Source organism: Gossypium hirsutum, chromosome D08, assembly GCF_007990345.1.
Source record: "Gossypium hirsutum isolate 1008001.06 chromosome D08, Gossypium_hirsutum_v2.1, whole genome shotgun sequence".
In the NCBI taxonomy this organism is placed as follows: domain Eukaryota; kingdom Viridiplantae; phylum Streptophyta; class Magnoliopsida; order Malvales; family Malvaceae; genus Gossypium; species Gossypium hirsutum.
In genome coordinates, this window is record NC_053444.1 from 39998234 (window position 1) to 40017626 (window position 19393).

General features: G+C 34.2%; 2 protein-coding genes across 3 annotated transcripts; both read left to right on the plus strand.

Annotated features, from left to right (window-relative positions):
- Window positions 1-304: 304 nt before the first annotated feature.
- On the plus strand, window positions 305-3919 carry LOC107911823 (granule-bound starch synthase 1, chloroplastic/amyloplastic-like). The gene is given in 15 exon segments (NM_001327055.1): window positions 305-408; window positions 560-908; window positions 996-1076; window positions 1198-1296; window positions 1387-1476; window positions 1580-1643; window positions 1741-1800; window positions 1803-1840; window positions 1920-2029; window positions 2127-2370; window positions 2450-2626; window positions 2719-2910; window positions 3038-3124; window positions 3238-3366; window positions 3496-3919. Coding segments are annotated over 14 exon segments (1827 nt in total). The 5' UTR covers window positions 305-408; window positions 560-569; the 3' UTR covers window positions 3613-3919.
- A 6033-nt stretch (window positions 3920-9952) lies between these two features.
- LOC107911810 (glucan endo-1,3-beta-glucosidase 11) lies at window positions 9953-11977 on the plus strand. 2 transcript variants are annotated; one of them, XM_016839749.2, is made up of 3 exons: window positions 9953-10309; window positions 10392-11500; window positions 11590-11977. In XM_016839749.2, exons 1-3 carry the CDS (start codon window positions 10270-10272, stop codon window positions 11659-11661), a joined length of 1221 nt encoding a protein of 406 aa, XP_016695238.1. In that variant the 5' UTR covers window positions 9953-10269; the 3' UTR covers window positions 11662-11977. The 2 variants fall into 2 exon arrangements, with proteins under 2 accessions (XP_016695238.1, XP_016695247.1); XM_016839758.2 differs by having other exon boundaries at window positions 10052-10309; window positions 11593-11977.
- The last annotated feature ends 7416 nt before the right edge of the window (window positions 11978-19393 follow it).

Consider the following 19393-nt stretch of genomic DNA (forward strand, 5'->3'; position numbering starts at 1 on the left):
ACAGCCACGGCTAATTCCACACCGTCAATTAACTTCAATTCATAGTACTAAAATTATAAGATATCGGGAAAAGCAATCCACCAACTTTCAAGTTTTTTTCACGATGAAACAGACATTTGTTGGAGCCCACCAGTTATGAACCCACCTAAGACTGAAGCGTGACTAGTGACCGCAAATTTCCTGCATACTCATACCATGCTAAGGGCCCCCACCTTCCACGTGGGAAGCACTTAGACATTGAGATGAGACTCCTCCTCTCTCATAAAGCCACGTTTTATTGTAGTTCAACGTTGTAATCAGTTCAAATTGGCAGATCCTAGGTGAACTTCAGTGACCACGCCACTTCAACAACTTCCATCACTCCTAACCCAGCTGCACTCAGTGAGTGAACCATCTCGAGTTCTTGAGGTACTGCTAACTTAGCTGATTTTGAGTGATCCACTGTATCAGTTACATAGGTTCCTGTTTCCTTTTCATCACCCTACGTTCTCTTGAAGCTATATAAAATGTTGGGTTTTTGTCTTTAGTTAATTTGGTTTGGTTTTCTTTTTGGTATCAGCTTTCGATCAATGGCAACCCTGACAACCTCACACTTTGTTTCGACATGTTCACATTTCAGCAGCCATGGAGCAGACACTAAGGCCAATCTTGCACAGGTTGGTGCCAGGAATCAAGCCATGACTCACAATGGTTTGCGGTCTTTGAACAAGGTCGATAGGTTGCAGATGAGGACCACCAACGCAAAGGCTGTCGTTACGAAAGCCATGAAACAGGCAGATCACAGGCCTTTGGGAAAAATTATTTGCGGAATAGGGATGAATATAGTGTTTGTGTCAGCTGAGTGTGGCCCCTGGAGCAAAACTGGTGGACTTGGTGATGTCCTCGGTGGACTTCCTCCCGCAATGGCTGTAAGTACATATAAGTAGAGATTTTGGCTTTGGTTTTGGTATTTAAGTGAGATAACTAGCCGCTATTGCTTATTTATCGTTCAATAGGCCAAAGGACACCGTGTTATGACAGTGTGTCCTCGCTATGATCAGTACAAGGATGCATGGGATACAAGTGTGTTAGTTGATGTAAGGTTTCCAATCCTGCTCGATTCAAGAGATATCATATTTTACTTTTTTAGTACTTCATATTCCACTAAAAGGATCTATGTTTGGATTAATTTCTTAAACTTGAGATCCTAATATGCAGCTAAAAGTCGGAGACAAAGTTGTAACTGTTCGGTTCTTCCACTGCTACAAACGTGGAGTTGATCGTGTCTTTGTCGATCACCCCATGTTCCTTGAGAAGGTTTGAAATGATTGTTGCCTTGGTTTAATGTTCCTGGTAAATGATTCTCGTTCAATCAATTTTCTTATGGTCGCTGTTTTGATAATTCAGGTATGGGGCAAAACAGCATCCAAAATCTATGGCCCCAGAGCAGGTTTGGACTACGAAGACAATCAACTGCGGTTCAGCTTGTTATGCCAGGTAAAAAAAAAATTTGCCATGTCCCTGAGTCTAACCATGATATTGTCTCTTTCAAATATAAGTCAACCTAATTTAATGCCATTTTTATTTTGTTTGTTTGTAGGCTGCTTTGGAGGCACCTAGAGTTCTAAATTTAAATAGCAGTAAAAATTTCTCAGGACCATATGGTATGAAGTCCTCCTCTTTAGTTCTAACCTTGAAAGTTTAACTCTCTTCTTCCATGAAATGGTTTAGGCTAATGTGCTTCACCACCATCTTCTGCAGGGGAAGATGTTGTCTTTATTGCAAATGATTGGCACAGTGCTCTTCTTCCATGCTATTTAAAAGCATGTACCAGTCAAGGGGTATCTACATGAATGCAAAGGTATGGTTGATGGCCTCTGAAACGCTAAGTTAAGCAAGCAGAAGATTGGATCTTACATTGTGCGTGATAAATATGTCAGGTTGTATTTTGCATCCACAACATAGCCTATCAGGGAAGATTTGCCTTTGCAGATTTCAAACGTCTCAATTTGCCTGAACGGTTCAAGAGTTCATTCGATTTCATTGATGGGTAATGAAACCAAAAGTGCTGCTGCTGTTACTATTTTTGTTACAGTATTGATGAATTGTTTTCTTTGGTCAAGGATTTAAAAGGTTTTCATCGTCAGGTATAACAAGCCCGTCAAGGGAAGGAAAATTAATTGGATGAAGGCTGGAATATTGGAATCACATAGAGTCTTGACTGTAAGCCCATACTATGCCCAGGAGCTTGTATCTGGTGAAGACAAAGGTGTAGAACTTGATAACATCATTCGTAAAACTGGCATCACCGGCATTGTGAATGGCATGGATGTTCAAGAATGGAATCCTGCCTCTGACAAATACATCAGTGTCAAATATGATGCAACAACTGTAAGTGCTTTCTATAGCATCCAGTTTCCCCGTTGGTTGTGGTATTAGGAGACGCGTTTTTTAGTAACTGTCAATGCAGGTAATGAAGGCAAAGCCATTGTTAAAGGAAGCTCTTCAAGCTGAGGTGGGATTGCCTTGCGACGGAGATGTTCCTTTGATCGGATTCATTGGTAGGCTAGAAGAGCAGAAGGGTTCAGATATTTTGGCAGAAGCTATTCCGAAATTAGTTGCTGAAAATTGCCAGATTGTAGTCCTTGTTAGTGTCAAATTTTAGAATTCCCCCTTCTGTGATTGTTACCGTTGCTTCAACGAGTATAGTATTAATAAAGGGATCTATTTTCCTTTCAGGGCACAGGCAAAAAGGCCATGGAGAAGCAGATTGAGCAGCTGGAGATCCAATACCCTGACAACGTTAGAGCAGTAGCCAAATTCAATGTCCCATTGGCCCATATGATTATTGCTGGTGCTGATTACATTTTGGTCCCTAGTAGATTCGAACCATGCGGTCTCATTCAGCTGCATGCTATGCGATATGGAACAGTAAATGCTTCTGACCATCTCTTTTCGGCAACTAACTGATTTGATTTCATAAGCACTATGTTGTTAATCTTAGTCTCATTGTACCGGATCAAATTAACCTCGATATGCTATCGGTTTTGTGCTATAGGTTCCGATAGTTGCCTCTACTGGTGGACTTGTTGACACAGTCAAGGAAGGATTCACAGGGTTCCAAATGGGAGCTTTCAATGTTGAAGTAAGTAGTAAAAATTATTTGTCTTTGTGTGAAGCTCCGTGAATGATATATTTATATTTATCTCATCCACCTTTTATGGGAAGATCACTCATCTCAATGGGATGTGTTTGCAGTGTGATGAAGTGGATCCAAGTGATGTGATTAAGGTGGTAAAAACTGTCAAGAGAGCTCTTGCAACATATGGGACTCAAGCACTGAAAGAAATGATCCAGAATTGTATGGCACAAGATTTTTCATGGAAGGTTAGTAGCTCGTGTAGGAAGCTTGTCTTGCATATGGTGGATAATGTAGCTAATTTAGAGTTCTAGGGAGAAACGAATACGCATCTCTAGTTCTTTGAGGTTTAAATGGAAATTTATTGATTTGTGCAGGGACCATCAAGGTTGTGGGAGAAGATGTTGTTGAGCCTCGGGGTGGCTGGCAGTGAACCTGGCATTGAAGGAGAGGAGGTTGCTCCTCTTGCCAAGGAAAATGTTGCCACACCCTGAGCATAATCAGAAGGCAACTATGGATAAAGCTTAGTAACCTGTTTTCTTAGACAACCAAGTCCAAGTACCTGTCTACTCTCGATAGCCATTGGCTTGACCGGCGGAAAACAAACTGACCTGCCATACGTGAAGTCAGTAGTGCTATTTTTGAGGGTGAAAAGTCAGGAGATAGTATGATATATATCCATAGTTATAGCAGCTAATGGGTGTTAGTAATGTTGTCAAGAACTTAAAAAGAGAATCAGTTTCTCTGCATGGTTTTATGAGTAGTGAGCAATGTGAAATAAGATAAAATGTTCAACTTCTACTTAAGGTGTCTTCTTACGTGAATGAATGCTTGCATCATATTTGAGCTTTATATATGTCCTATATTCCATCTTTTTTTATATTGTAATTAGGTAAAATGATGGATGTTTTGGGTCTCAAAAGGATGGAGAATTGAGAGGGGGAAAATAGTCTAAGGCTATGAATATGAAGAATCCCATTCTCTTACAATGTGTTGAACAGCAAATTTTTTTATAATATGGTGTACAGCCCAATTTATGCCCGGGCCCAACATGCAGAGACCCAAAACCCAAATTAATTAAACCCAAACTAAACCTACCCAAATAGGCCCTTTACAAACCCCAAAACTAACCCAAATGGCCCAATACTATCGGCCCAATAAGCCCAACAGACCCAATCACCAGTCAAACTAGGGTTTCAGAAAACTGAAACCCTAACCTACTGCCCTCAGCTGCCGCTCCCATGCCTCTGCCACCATCACCTCAGCCACCTGCCCTCTGCTCCACCTGCTCACTGCTACGCCACCATCAGTCCCTGCAAAGTGAAAAGGAACACGCAACAGCAGCACAAAAAAAAAGGGGAAAGAAGACAGCAAACATTGAAATTTTCGGCTATAAAGCCATATTTTGAACCGATTGTAAGGGGGGGATTTTCTTTAGGTTTTTTCTTCCTTTCTTTCGGCAAAAGCCGAATAGGCTGTAATAGGGGGGACAAAAAAATCAAAAACAAAAAAGAAGATAATGAAATAGAAACAAAGATAAAAGTTTTAGTTTCCAAAACTTTTTTGTTCATTTTTTATTTTTACTTTTGTTTTGTTCAAAAATATATATGTATATACGCAAATGTAGCAAAAAAATACCTTTTTTGAATTTTCCGGCGGCCACGGTGGTCATCGGCCGGGATCCAGGCCGGAGGTAGAGAGCCTGAGAGAGAATGAAATCTTTTTTCTTTTTTTTTTCTGGAAGAGGGAAGGGAAATGAAGATTTTTAAAAAAAAATTTACCTTTTATACTAGTATTGAAACGGCGTCGTTTCATTCAGAGACTTTAGGTGCCAAAACGGCGCCGTTTGGTATTTGAACCGTGACCCGGCCCGTCCGACCGTAGGATCGGCGTATTTTCTGATTTGAGGGGCTATTTTCGCAGGCGATCCCTCCACTTTTGCAACATAGCGCGACCCGGTCCTTTTTGGTTTTTTTTTTTCATTTGGGCCACGAATCTTGCTTCTATTTCGTTTTGGTCCTTAGACCATGCGTCGTCCCCCGCGAAGCGCTGCGCACGGAGAGGCCTGGCATATTTGCTTGTTCGCCCCCTGATGCTTCTAGCGCATTACGAATCAGCCCTTTATCCCATATTTTTATTATTTCAAATGTATACCTTGAAATTTCGTTTAGCTTCAATCTAGCCCTCTATTAGTTATTTTATTACTAAATTAATTATTCTTAATATTGTTCTTATTATTATATAATATTATTACTAGAGTATGATTATTTTTATAACCATGTACTTGCGCATACCATTGATTCAAAACTTTATTGTATAAATATATACATGCATACTGTTAGTAATACACGCATACACACTTTATATTCCATATGCATACATACATTTTTGACCTTTATAATTTTAATATATATACATTTTATAATACATATGCACATATATTTTCATATTTTATAATCCTAAATACATGCATTCGTTCTTATAATACATATATACATACATATATTCTTTTTATATGCATTTTTTAATCTTAAAATATACGTGTACTTATATACATTTTATAATACACATATGTACATATATCATAATTTATATACATATTCGTTATATTTCACAACTTTAAAATATGCACATCTTTGATTTATACACATATATTCTTATGCTTTTTATATTTTATAATTTATGTATATGTTATACATGTCTTTTATAACACATATATATACACCTATACGTACATATTTATATAACCTATTTATATACATGCATATAAATATTTTTATATTTTTATATGTTTTATAATTTATACACACGACTATATATATCTACATACACATCTTCTTTTTCATAAATATATATATACCTATTTTTATATTCTTCATATTTTGAAATGTACCCTTTTATATATATATTTCTATTTTTTATATATACATACATCATTTATATATTTTACAATTTATAGACATACATATATACATATATATATACATATTTACATATATCCTTGTTGTCTTGTTTTTATATTTTATAATTTCCACATACATATATATGTACAAATTTATACTTTTATATTATTTTGATCATGTTCATTTTAATTATTTATTCATGTTAGGGTTGTGTAACCCAAATTCTAAGAGGTTGCTTGCAAGTCAAGTTAAACAAATATATATTTTCTTTCTAGAAGATTTAGTATTTATTAGTATAATATATTTAACATTTATTAGTATAGTTTATTTGACTTACTAATTTAGCCTATAAATAGGCTCTTTTACAATCTTAGAATACATACTCATTAGATTAGAACTCATAACACATTCAGAGAATTTTGTGTTTACGTTTTGGGAGTTCTTTGTTTTTTTGGGTTTTCGGGGTTTAGTTTTTATCTTCATCTTTTGTATTCTTCGTTCTTTTGCCATTATAGTAAAATTATCTTTGCCTGTGATTTTTTATCCTCTTTGGAGGAGTTTTTTCACGTTAAATTTGTGTGTTCATCTTCTCAATTTCTTTTGTTATTTTTACTTGTTTGTTGCTTAATCGAGACGATCTTAACAAGTGGTATCAGAGCTAGTTAAATTTTCATAGATTAGCCCGTTCAGAGATGGCAGCAACAATGTTTGAAATTGAGAAGTTTGATGGTGAGATAAATTTTAATCTGTGACAAAGTTCGGATGATGGCAATTCTAGTTCAAAACGACTTGAAAAAGGTTGTTACAGGGAAAAAGCCTGAAAATCTAAATAAAAAAGAATGGGAAGAGCTTGATGAAAAGGCATTATCTGTAATTCAATTGTGCCTCGCGAATATAGTATTGCAGGAGGTATTGATGAAGAAGACATTATTCGCCTTATGGAAAAGGTTAGAAACTCTTTATACGACTAAGTCTCTGGCTAACCGTTTAGTGTTGAAACATCTATTTACGTTTCGCATGAACGAAGGTGAGCTTTTTAAAGATCACATCAGTCAATTCATTACTCTTTTAAATGATTTAAAGAACGTTGAGGTTCATATTGACGATGAAGATCAAGCTATGCTATTATTGTGCTCTTTACCCTCTTCATACAAGTCTTTCAGGGAGACCTTGATTTATGGCAGAGACAAACTCTCGTTCGAAGATGTGAAGGGTCATTTGTTGAGTAGAGACAAACTCGACAATGAGTTTGGTTTGAATAGAAAAGCAGATAGGCAAGCTTCCGTTTTGGTAGCATCAAAGAAACGAGACAAAAGGTGTCGCTATTGTAAAAAGTTATGTCACGTCAAAGCAGATTGTTATAAACTGCGAAATAAAAGAGCTGCTGAGAGTAACGAGGAAGATGTAGTTGGTGTTAATTTGGTCGATGAAGGTGGTGATGATTTCTTGTTAGTGTCAACGAGTGATAACTCCAAGCTTACGTCTGAATGGATCCTAGATTCAGGATGTTCTTTCACATGTGTCCCAATAGAGAATAGTTCTCTACATACAGTTTAGTTGAAGGTGGAGTTGTGCACATGGGAAACGATTCATCTAGTAAGATAATTGGTATTGGTACTGTTAAAATTAGGATACACGATGGGACGATTAGGACACCTCAGATGTCAGGTATGTACCTGATTTACGAAAGAATCTCATCTCTTTGAGTATTTTAAACTTGAAAGGATGTAGAATCAACATCGAGTCGAGTGACATTAAAGTATCTCGTGGAGCTCTCGTTTTGTTAAAAGGTAAAAGAACTGGCAGTCTTTATATTCTGGAAAGTTCTACAGTGACCGGTGAAATCGGACGTCCCTCGTCCATTACGGAGTCAAATTCAACTCGTTTGGAGCGGAGGCAACTTGGTCATAGGAGGGAAAAAGGTATGACTGTTTCGTTGAAGAGAGGTCCTCTTTTGGATGTAGGTTTTGAAAAGTTAGGGCACTGTATTCGTGAAAATCAGACCCGGGTTAGTATTGATTTGGCTGTGCATAAGTCGAAGGCTAGAAGTCTTCCAGCTTCTAAGCATAGATTCGACTCAGTTAATTCCCTGCATAGTTCAAGATAGGCCCGTGGCGGGTTTTGGTAAAGATAGCGTTGAAAGAATTCGTGTCAAGGTGGAGATTGTTAGAGTTGTGTGACCCAAATTCTAAGAGATTGCTTGCAAGTCAAGTTAAACAAACATATATATTCTTTCTAGAAGATTTAGTATTTATTAGTATAATATATTTAACATTTATTAGTATAGTTTATCTGACTTACTAATTTAGCTTATAAATAGACTCTTTTACAATATTAGAATACATACTCATTAAATTAGAACTCATAACACATTCAGAGAATTTTGTGTTTATGTTTTGGGAGTTCTTTGTTTTTTTGGGTTTTTGGGGTTTAGTTTTTATCTCCATTTTTTGTACTTTTCTTTTTTTTGCCATTATAGTAAAATTATCTTTGCCCGTGGTTTTTTATCCTCTTTGGAGGGGTTTTTCCACGTTATATTTGTGTGTTCATCGTCTCAATTTCTTCTGCTATTTTTACTTGTTTGTTGCTTAATCGGGACGATCCTAACAATTCACGTTTTCACTATTATTTTTAAAAGAAGATTTCAATCTAATTTGTTCATATGTTTGTTATTCTACATGTTATTAATTTGTCCTCTTTATCCATTCATTTTTATTGTTGTTGCTTGTAACCTTTTTTACTATCATATTCAATATTGTGCTTTGTACGCATATTAACCTCATGTTTTATTTCCACTATTTCCAGTTAGATTAATTTGTCTTGACGCATAAGTTTTAATTTTTGAATAAGTAAAATTTCGTGTTTAGATTCGAGAAGATTAAGCCCTAACGTATTGGGTTCCAATTTTCTTCGTTGAATCTAATAATCGAGAATGCTCTTTAATCAAAAATAAAATGAAAAGCTCATTATCAGGAATTCAATACGTTGTGTCCTAACGCATTGGATGTGACACGTTATTTTCTAGAGATGAAGATTTTTCTATAAATAAAGGCAATATTCAATGTTTAGTATTTTGAGAAATTGTTCCCTAACGTATTGGGTTGCAATTTTTATACGACTTAAACAATTGAATATCCTTTTAAATATTATGCGAGCTCTTAGATAAGCTCATTTTTGAAGAGGCGAAATATCGTGCCCTAACTCATTGGGTGTGACATTTTCTCTTTCCAAAATGAGAGGATCTTAACGAGTATCTCGTTTCATATAAGTTTTAAAACAAAGGATTGTATTTTAAATCTCTTTAAATTTTTCAATTTTCAACACTAAGACATTAATTAATCAACTAGGTACCAATTTTGGGCATTACGAGGGTGCTAATCGTTCCTCGTACGTAACCGACTCCCGAACCCATTTTTCTAAATTTCGTAGACCAAAACCGTTTTTTAATAAAATTAAATTATTTATTAAAAACAACCACTTTACGAGGTGATCCGATCACACCTCATCAAAAAGGATTGGTGGTGACTCCTGTTTTCTTTTTCGTTTTTTAAAACCCAAGTCGACCCCGTTTTATCAAAAAAATGGTGTCAACACATGGGAGATCGGGGTTTTATTATCAAGGTGTCCATGCTTGCTCAATTGGGATTAAGTAATTGGCTGGAGTAGATGATGCATTTTTATGGCTTAAATTTGTAGTGGGGGAGATCCTCGGCAAAAGAGTGATGTTTACAAATGCAAATAGTGGGTGATGAATTGAGAGGAACCAATCCCCATCAAAGCCAATGAGGGGAAGTGGGGACACCGAAAGCGACCTCCAATCACTTTGCTTTGCATGGATGCCCTGCCCATGTATCTAGTGCTGTCTCTTTATCTTCTTCTCATCACATATATTATATCACTCTCTCAACGCATTACCATTGCAAAGTGCAAAAGTGCAAACCGCACTGAACTCAATTAAATGCTTAATGGAATAATTAATTGAAAGAAAAAACAACTCATCTTCTCTAAATAAACATTATAATTCGTTAATATTCTTTTTGCCAAGCTAAACTCATTTGCTCATTACAGTTGTCTCTCTATTTCTTATTTGGTTGCCTTGTTCAATACTTTTGGCCAATGAATTTCCGTCACAATTCGCATCTTTTGGCTTAAAGACATACTGATAATTGAGCCAATCATCTTTTGCCTCCCTCTACACGCTTGCTTGCTCACTCGCTTTACCTGCTGCTGCTCTCTCTCTCTCTTCTCATGGACTTCCCTGAATTCTTCTGCTATGTTTCAATTTTAGGTAACTTATAACTCACTTATTCTCCACTTCTATCTACTTGGTTTGAACTGTGCTGAATGGTTTTTTTTCTGGGTTATTGCAGCTTGTTTGTTTCCAATTATGGTTAACTCGATTGGGATAAATTATGGACAAATAGCAAACAACCTTCCATCCCCAGAAGACGTGGTGCCACTGGTGAAATCAATCGGAGCAACCAAAGTTAAACTTTACGATGCAGATCCCAGAGTCCTTAAGGCGTTTGCAAACACCGACGTTGAATTCATGGTTGGTTTAGGCAACGAGTACTTGGACAAGATGCGAGATCCAACCAATGCCCAAGCATGGGTGAAAGAAAACATTCAACCCCATTTACCAGCCACCAAAATCACCTCCATCTTTGTCGGCAACGAGGTTCTCACTTTAAACGACACTTCTCTCTCCGACTGCCTTCTCCCGGCAATGCAAAGCGTTCATGCTGCGCTGCTTAACTTCGGACTGGATAAACAGGTGACCGTCACTACAACACATTCCCTAGCCATTCTTCAAACCTCTTATCCGCCTTCAGCTGGTGCGTTCCGTGAAGATTTGATGGATCCTTTGTGCGAAACGTTGAATTTCCATCAAAAAACTGGCTCTCCTTTTTTGATTAATGCCTATCCCTACTTTGCATACAAGGGAAACCTCGAGCAAGTTCCATTGGATTTTGTTCTTTTTCAGCCAAACCAAGGAGTTACCGATCCACAAACCCATTTACATTACGATAACATGTTGTATGCTCAAATCGACGCCGTTTACTCTGCTTTAGCTTCCTTGGGTTACAAGAAACTCCCGGTTCACATATCGGAAACTGGGTGGCCTTCAAAGGGAGATGAAGACGAGGCAGGAGCGACGCCCGAAAATGCTGAAAAATACAATGGGAATTTGATTAAATTGATGTCGGGAAAAACAGGGACTCCAATGAGGCCGAATTCGGATCTTAACATTTACATTTTTGCTTTGTTTAATGAGAATATGAAACCAGGTCCCACTTCAGAGAGGAATTACGGGTTGTTTAAGCCAGACGGAACACCAGCGTATCCTCTTGGGATCACTCCTAACAATGTCGTCGGGAGAAATACGACCGTCGGTGGTGGAAGTTTCGGGAATGCCGTAACGAACCCGTATTATCCGATGAGTTCTTCCACAGGTTATATGTCCATTTCTTCCGCAAGGGTAAGTTATATGCCATTCATTGAATTCTATTTGCATGGCAAACTTTGAAATGGTGACATTTACGTGATTCAAAAATTTTGGATTGATAGCAGCAAAGATATCAATTATTGGGGCATGTGGTGCTGATGGTGCCATTGTTGATTATTAAAACCTTGGTTTAGAGACGAATCCAAAGCTCTTTCTTTGCATCAGATTTAAAGGAAGGGGAAAAAGAGAAGAGAGAGAATAAGAGGCAGCTTCATGGTTAGGGAAAATGTAAAATTCTGATTCTAAGGAATCACCAACTTTATTTTCGACTCCACAAAATCAAAGTGCATGTAGATGATTATCAAAAGAGGCGCAGGCATTTATTTTTCTTTTAAATTCTATCATGTAAATTTTAAGGTGATCTTCTCCTGTTGGTATTTATTTTATTTTGTTATGTCAAACTATGTTCTTAATTTTAATAAATATTTTGCAGGGTGATAGGTTTGGTGAGTGAGAGGGAGGGAAAGCATCTCATATAGTAGTACCTTTTTAGGTGGTTTTAATAATTTTTGCTAGGAGGTTTTTTCTGTTTTTATTTTTTGATAATGTAGAATTAAATTCAAATAAGTTACTCTTAACCAGATTAATCAAAGGAATTGAATTGAGAGAGTTAATTGTATTGTAGGTCAACATCTATGTATATATAAATCTTACCATTTCTTAATGTCAAATAAAATATATAATTGTTATAACTAAAAGCTTCATTCATTGATTGAATCATAGATGGGTGATAATCTCTTTGGTTTTTAATGCTATTAATAAAATAAATCTTTGATGTTCATGAAACTAACTAAAAATTCGACTAAGCCAAGTGCACCTATCAATTAATAATACAGTTACGGTGAGTAAAGATATCGTTCCCACAAAGACTAAAAGTAATAGTAATTACTGTCTTTTTATTATTTAACCGATAAATTTGAGTGATTGATTAAAACTAAAATTAATTAAATTAATTAACTACGAGCGCAACAAAGAACAAATCAGGAAAATAATCAAATAATAACCAAGAAACGAAACAATACCCATGAAAGAATTCACCTAGATTTCATCTGTCATTATCAATCTAAATTACGCAATTTCTTCACTTGGTATCTTGATCCATAAAATTTCTTAAATTATGCTAATATCTCTAAGAGCAATTGACTTTAGGTTGATTAATTGAAATTTCTTTCTAATTAAAACCTCTATTATTGCATTAACTCGATCTATGGATTCCCCTATTAGATTTGACTCTAATCTGTTTGATTTATGTCGTCCTATTTCTAGGATTACATGCAACTCCATTCAATTATGCTAGATCTACTCTTAAATAAGGTTTATTCCTCCTTTGATTCAAGCACATCAAACATGGATCAATAGTCTAGAAATATTAAACCAAGAATTAAGCACACATAATTGAGAACAAGATCTAAATATTTATTGCGTAAAATAAAAATCAAACGACAGAATCCATAATAAGGTTCATCTCCCCTAGGTATTTAGAAAATTAGTTCATACTTGCAAATAAAAACATCCAAAAGACAATATAACCGAAAGAAATAAAGAAACTCATGATAATCTCCTAAGAAATCAACTAGGAGTCTTCATTCTTGACGGAAATCTGCTTCAGAATCGACTTCAATGGTATTTTTCGAGTTGTTTTCTTGAATATTCTATGATGAATTTCTCCTATCTTCATATTTTTTTACATATATACGTCTTAGAATGCTCAAAAAACCTAAAAAATAGCGTTTTTTCGTTGTTCGGAGTGCAATTCACGAAATTGACATGGTCTACCACACAGTTGTGTGTCCAGGCCATGTGGAATAATCCAGGCCGTGTGGCTCATGTAACTCGCTTCGATTTTCCAGTTTTCGCTCATTTTGCTCTCAAATGCTCTCCTTAGTATAAAAATATGAATTTAAATGATTAGGAGCATAAAATTCACCATTAACATCGAACAATCATCCAAAAATGCATTAAAAATTAGATTAAAACATGTTACTTTTAGCACTTATCAATCTTAGGTCCATGGTTATAGTGTTAATTGTTAATAATGGAAATAATTTCAACAACCTTCTTATTAATTATCAAGAAGGAAAGAAGATCGATTGCTAGGCATAAGGTCAATAACTATAGCTAATTTATTGAAGAATATTGAAATTTATGTTTGCATAGATGATCAAACTCATGAATCAAAACATGAATTTTGCCTTTTACTAAAATTTTTATCACTTCTTTCATAATTCTAATTTCTATCTTCAAGCTCCCTTTTATTTTTAATTATTTTTTATTGGATTTCACCCTAGTCATTATTATATACAAATTTTATATTTTTAGTAGAAATTTATTGTTGTTGATTTCAACCTCCATTATTTATGTTTTATATTTATTTGAATTTCCAAATAAACTAAACTATCTAAGTGATTCGGAATCATAGGTTACTAACGTAGTTACTAAAATAGAATAATATTTTTTTTAAATGGAAAATTCGTTAATTCATTTAATTAATAAAACTATACAATTCATGGAAAAAATAATAAATATTCATCGTAGATGGTGAAAGATAAGCTCTATCAACACAACAAATGCTTTAGCCTTAGCATCAATAGAACATCATGACACGTTGACAATTGGCTTTGTCATAACTCAAGCACGACTTATCTGGAGTGATTGCAAGCACTTAATACGATAAGAAAATCAACCCCGGATGATCCAAAGCTGCGAGCAAAAATCGAGAAAAGAATCGAACATTCACCAAACTAGAGAGGACGACGGCAAAATCATTTCTAAAATCACTTGTAAAACTAAGGTTACATGCATAAGCAAGACTAAATAACGTGCTACAAGAGCAAACAAAAACTTCTAAAACTTAAAATTTATTAACAATGGAAAAACAAACAAGAAAACATATAAAACTTACAACACAGGTTCAAATCGACTCGTGAAATAATTTATTATTCCGAAATACTCTCAAAATAGAAACATATTAAGCAACTGATGAAGAGTCACTCACTTTCCAAGAAAATTTACTGATGGCCGGTAGAGTTTTAACGAACGACAGACGCCGTCATCTGTCCATCACAACTTGTGAAGACAACAAAAATACTCACAAAATATATCTATAAACTGAAAAAAGAAAAACGTGAATAAAAACAGGAAAGAAAATATTATTCATTAGTTAAATAATTACCAAGCTACTTAAGATATTCACTAACAATTAAGGCTATTCAACTTGGATGGTAGAGATAAATGAGAGTGATCGCTAATGATTTAGTTAAAGCTTATAAGTTATATTTCAATTTAGATATTCTTTGAACACTTGGTCTGCTTGATTGAATCAAAAGTGAATGTATATTAAATGGTTAAATTTGATTGATTTAATTATAGTAAATGTAAATAAAAAATTAAAAAGATATTAAATATGTATCAATTAATTTTTTAAATTCTTGGTCCGTTTGGCCCGAATTCCAATAAGATAATTTTTTAAAATACTTTTATTTAAATTTAATTATAGAAATAAATAGATAATAATATAAAATTATATATTTTATTATTTTGATATTGTAAATTATTAAAAATGAAATAGAGGTGTAAGGAATTCTGTTTTTATCTAATATTACACTTTTGAAAAAAGATGCATGTTTGATCTTTGGAGACGATATTATTAGGAGGGACAGTTACAAACCCTGAACATAAACCATAAAATGAACATGGATAATAGAAAAATAATAATAATTACTTTATTGTATATATATATGATTAATATAATTTATTATTAAAATTTAATTTCAAAAAGTGATATCCATTTCAAAAATAACTAAAAAAAAGTGTTTTGTATTTCAAAGAATTCACCTAATGTTTTCATATATATTTTTGTTTTCTTATTACAAATGGGACCTACTTAAAATATTTAAATTTTAAAATTAAATTTTAAATACAATTAAAAAAATATATGTATTAAAAATAGGATCGGGTTAATCATATTTTCATATATGCTTGCAGTTGGTTATTATATATGATTATTATTCTTAATCTTCTTTATCCTACATTTTTTAGTTTAATGAGATTAGATTAATTTAAATCTCATCAACTACTTCTTTATTATTTAAGTATTTAGGAGTAGATTTAGTATTAATGGTTTAATTTAATTAATTAGTCAGGTTGATTAGATTGTTGAAGTTGTTTGTAATTTTGTTATTAGACAATAATTCTATCATGGGTTGGATCGGTTGGGTTTGGGTCGGATCGATGCAAAATTTTAGGTTCAATTTGGCTTGAAAAATAGGCTTAAAATTCTGCCCAAGTCCGACTTGGCTCGCCTATATTAATTTTTTTAGATTATTTTTTATATAAAAATAAATTTTAAAAATATAATATATTAAATATACTAAAAACATTAAAATAAATATTTCCTAACAAATTGAAAATACATTAAAAAAAATCTTTGTGCTTAAATGACACTAAGAGAGTTGCAATTTAGCAAGCAAATGCCGATAAAACAGTAGTAAAATTAATAATAAAACAATAGTTATATAATATCCAAAGAATAACAACAAAATGACAACAAAACAACAACGAAATGGTAGCAAAACAACAGCAAAAAGTTTAGGCTGACTCGAGTGGGGTCAAAAAATCCTACCCGAGGCCTGACTCGTTTAGAAAACAGACTATATTTTTATCCAAACCCATTTTTCGACCCTATTTTTTTGGCCAAATCATTTCGCTCTTCGAATGGACTTTCGAATTTGGACGAATGACCTTACTCATTAAAAATTGTACTGGAAATTAGATTAGCGAGTAAGCTAGGGCAACAGTGAACTTCATTGAAAATGTTATTATGAGTTTAATTCGATGTATTCCATTTCAACATGATGTTCTGGTGGACATACAACGGGCAAAAATGCCTCATGCTCCAAATTTATAAATTGGGATAATGGTTCTTGAAGTTTATCAATTTTTTCTATATAATCCCTCAACATCAAAATTATATTTAAAAATAGTATATTGTTTTTTTTATAAATTTGATCTGTAATTATATTTTCTTTCATGAAGAAAACAAAATTTTAAATGTACTTTACGAGTTTAAAAGTAATTTGTAATTAAATTTAGCAGAGCTAATTGACAAAAATATGTATACAATTAAACTTGGAAATTGAAAAGGAAAAAATATATTGGGAGCAAAGAGCAAGAGCGAATTGGTTAAAGTTGAGAGATAAGAATACAAAATTTTTCCACAATTTTGCATCCCAAAAGAGAAGGATAAATCGGATTGATGAATTGGAGAACGAACAAAGACAAACAATTATGGATAAACAAGGAATGACAGTTGTTGCAAAGAGGTACTTTGAAAATATTTTTTCTTTAGGTGGTATTGGCAATTTAGACTATATCCTTTCTAATATTGGAAATTGTATTACGATGAGCATGAATCAATGGTTGACTACTGAATATACAATGGAAGAAATTGTTTTTGCTTTAAAAACCACGGGGCCGAAAAAAGTTGCTGGAAGTGATGGATTTTTAGAATTATTTTTTCAAACTTATTGGTATATACATGAAAGGGGGTTGGGGAATTCTACCTTGATATTTTGAACAAAGAGGGTTCTCTTGAAGGTGTTAATATGACAAATATAGTTCTTATTCCAAAGGTGGCTCATCCAACAAACCTTAAAAACTTTCATCCTATCAATCTATGCACAGTTCTTTATAAAATCATTTAAAAAACGATAGCAAATCATCTCCAAAAAGTTTTACATATATGCATTGACGAAGCCCAAAGTGTATTTGTTCTAGGAAGACTCATTACTGATAATATCTTACTTGCATATGAATTGGTGCACACTTTCAAACAACAAAGGATGGGACAACACGGAGGCTTGACATTAAAACTAAACATGAGTAAATCATATAATAGAATTAAATAGACGTGTCTAGAAAAATCTATGCTAAAGATAGGCTTTGTAGAGTCTTTTGTGGATTTAATCTTAAGACGTAGCAGCTTAGTAAGCTATTCAATATGTATAAATGGAGAGATGGGGGGGTCGGTTTAAACCAACTAAAGGTTTGCGACAAGGTGACCCCCTAAGCCCCTATTTGTTTTTAATTTGTAGTGAAGGACTCTTGTCTCTAATGAGATTAGCTTTGTAAGATGGTAGAATCAAAGGAGCAAAAGTGTGTCGAAGAAGGCCGATTGTTACTTATCTTTTATTTGCAGACGATTGTATCCTATTCGGAAACGCTAAAGAGAGAGGAGCTCAAAATTTAAAAACAATTCTAAGAGAATATGAAATATGCTCGGGACAGTGTATAAATTTTGAAAAATCAATTTTTTATTTTAGCTCTAATGTTTTGGAGTAAAGGAAGGAACAAATTGCAGATATATTAGAGGTAAGAACTTCACAAAACCAAAAAAAAGTATTTGGGCTCACCTAATATGGTGGGAAGGGACAAAAAGAGATCTTTCAAATTTTGAAAGACCGATTACTAAGTAAAAACGATGGGTGGAGCACAATGCATCTCTCGCATGGTGGTAAGGAAGTATTTATTAAATCAGTTTTACAGGCAATCCCTACTTATTCTATGGCTTGTTTTCTATTACCAAAATCTTATTGTGTTGAATTCGAAAATTTAATGGGGCGATTTTGGTGGGAAAAAAAACATAATAAGAGGGGAATTCATTAGTGCGAATGGAGGAAACTGGGTGAATTAAAAGAAGATGGAGGTATGGGTTTTCGTGTTTATCAAAATTCAATATAGCGTTTTTAGCAAAACAAGGATGACATTTAATGAGTTATCCATATTTTTTATTAGCAAAATCCGTAAAAGCTAAGTATTACCTGCAGTCAAATTTTATGAATGCACAACTGGGAAACTTACCATCTTATACCTGGAAGAGTATTTGGTCAGCCAGAGGAATTATTGAGAAAGGGATATGCTGGCTTGTTGGTTCGAAGGATCAAATATTGGTTTGGACCGATGCATGGATACCATGTGCTGTGGATCACAATGTGCAAACATTAGAGATAAACCAGAATATCAAACGAGTTTCTGACTTAATAGATCAACTGTCAAATCCCTAAAATGAGGATTTAGTCAAAAGTACCTTTGTGAGGAAGATGCGAAAAGAATATCATGTATACCCCTCCCAGTTGATCAACATGAAGACAGGTTGGTATGGCGTAAAGAAGCATCAAGAGACTATTCGGTGAGGAGTGGTTACAAAATCTTATACAAAACGACAACACAAATTTACAAATTGGCCAAAATAATTACAAACCGATGTACAAAAAATTATGGCTACTAAATCTACCCTCTAAAATCAAAATTATGGTATGGAAGTCCACAAACAACTATTTACTGAATCTATTCAACCTATATCAACAGAGGTTAGTAAGCTCGACAGATTGTCCAAAATGTCAAGGCCAGACGGAGAGTGTGGAGCATGTCTTTAGGGATTGCCCTATAGCATCAAAAGTTTGGTCAAAATTGCAGATTGAGTGGCCACAAGAGCAAAATTATACACAGTACAATGAATGGATGCAATTTCTTTTTAATAATTACCCGAGCCAGAAATGCAAAACAATTGCATGTACTATATGGGCATTACAGACAACAAGTAATAAATTATTTTATGAGAGAAAACAACAAACTGGAGAGGAGATAAAGCGCTTTATTGAAAATTATTTACTAGAATTAAAAGGAATCAAGAATAAGCTACTTGTTCAGAAAATAAGGATTGAACGGTGGAGACCACCGAAGCCCATACATGTCAAGATAAAATTTGATGCTGCATATCAACAACAAAACAAGAAATTGTGTACAAGAATAGTGATTCAGGATGAAGAAGGTCAGGTTTTAAAAGCTAAACTATACCTAAACAAATAC

Bases quoted from the DNA above. Each gene is read 5' to 3' on its own strand.
- LOC107911810 (XM_016839749.2), top strand. From the start codon at position 10,270: ATGGACTTCCCTGAATTCTTCTGCTATGTTTCAATTTTAG. The intron at 10,310-10,391 runs GTAACTTATAAC...GGGTTATTGCAG, and splicing joins CTGCTATGTTTCAATTTTAG to CTTGTTTGTTTCCAATTATG. The intron at 11,501-11,589 runs GTAAGTTATATG...TTGGATTGATAG, and splicing joins TGTCCATTTCTTCCGCAAGG to CAGCAAAGATATCAATTATT.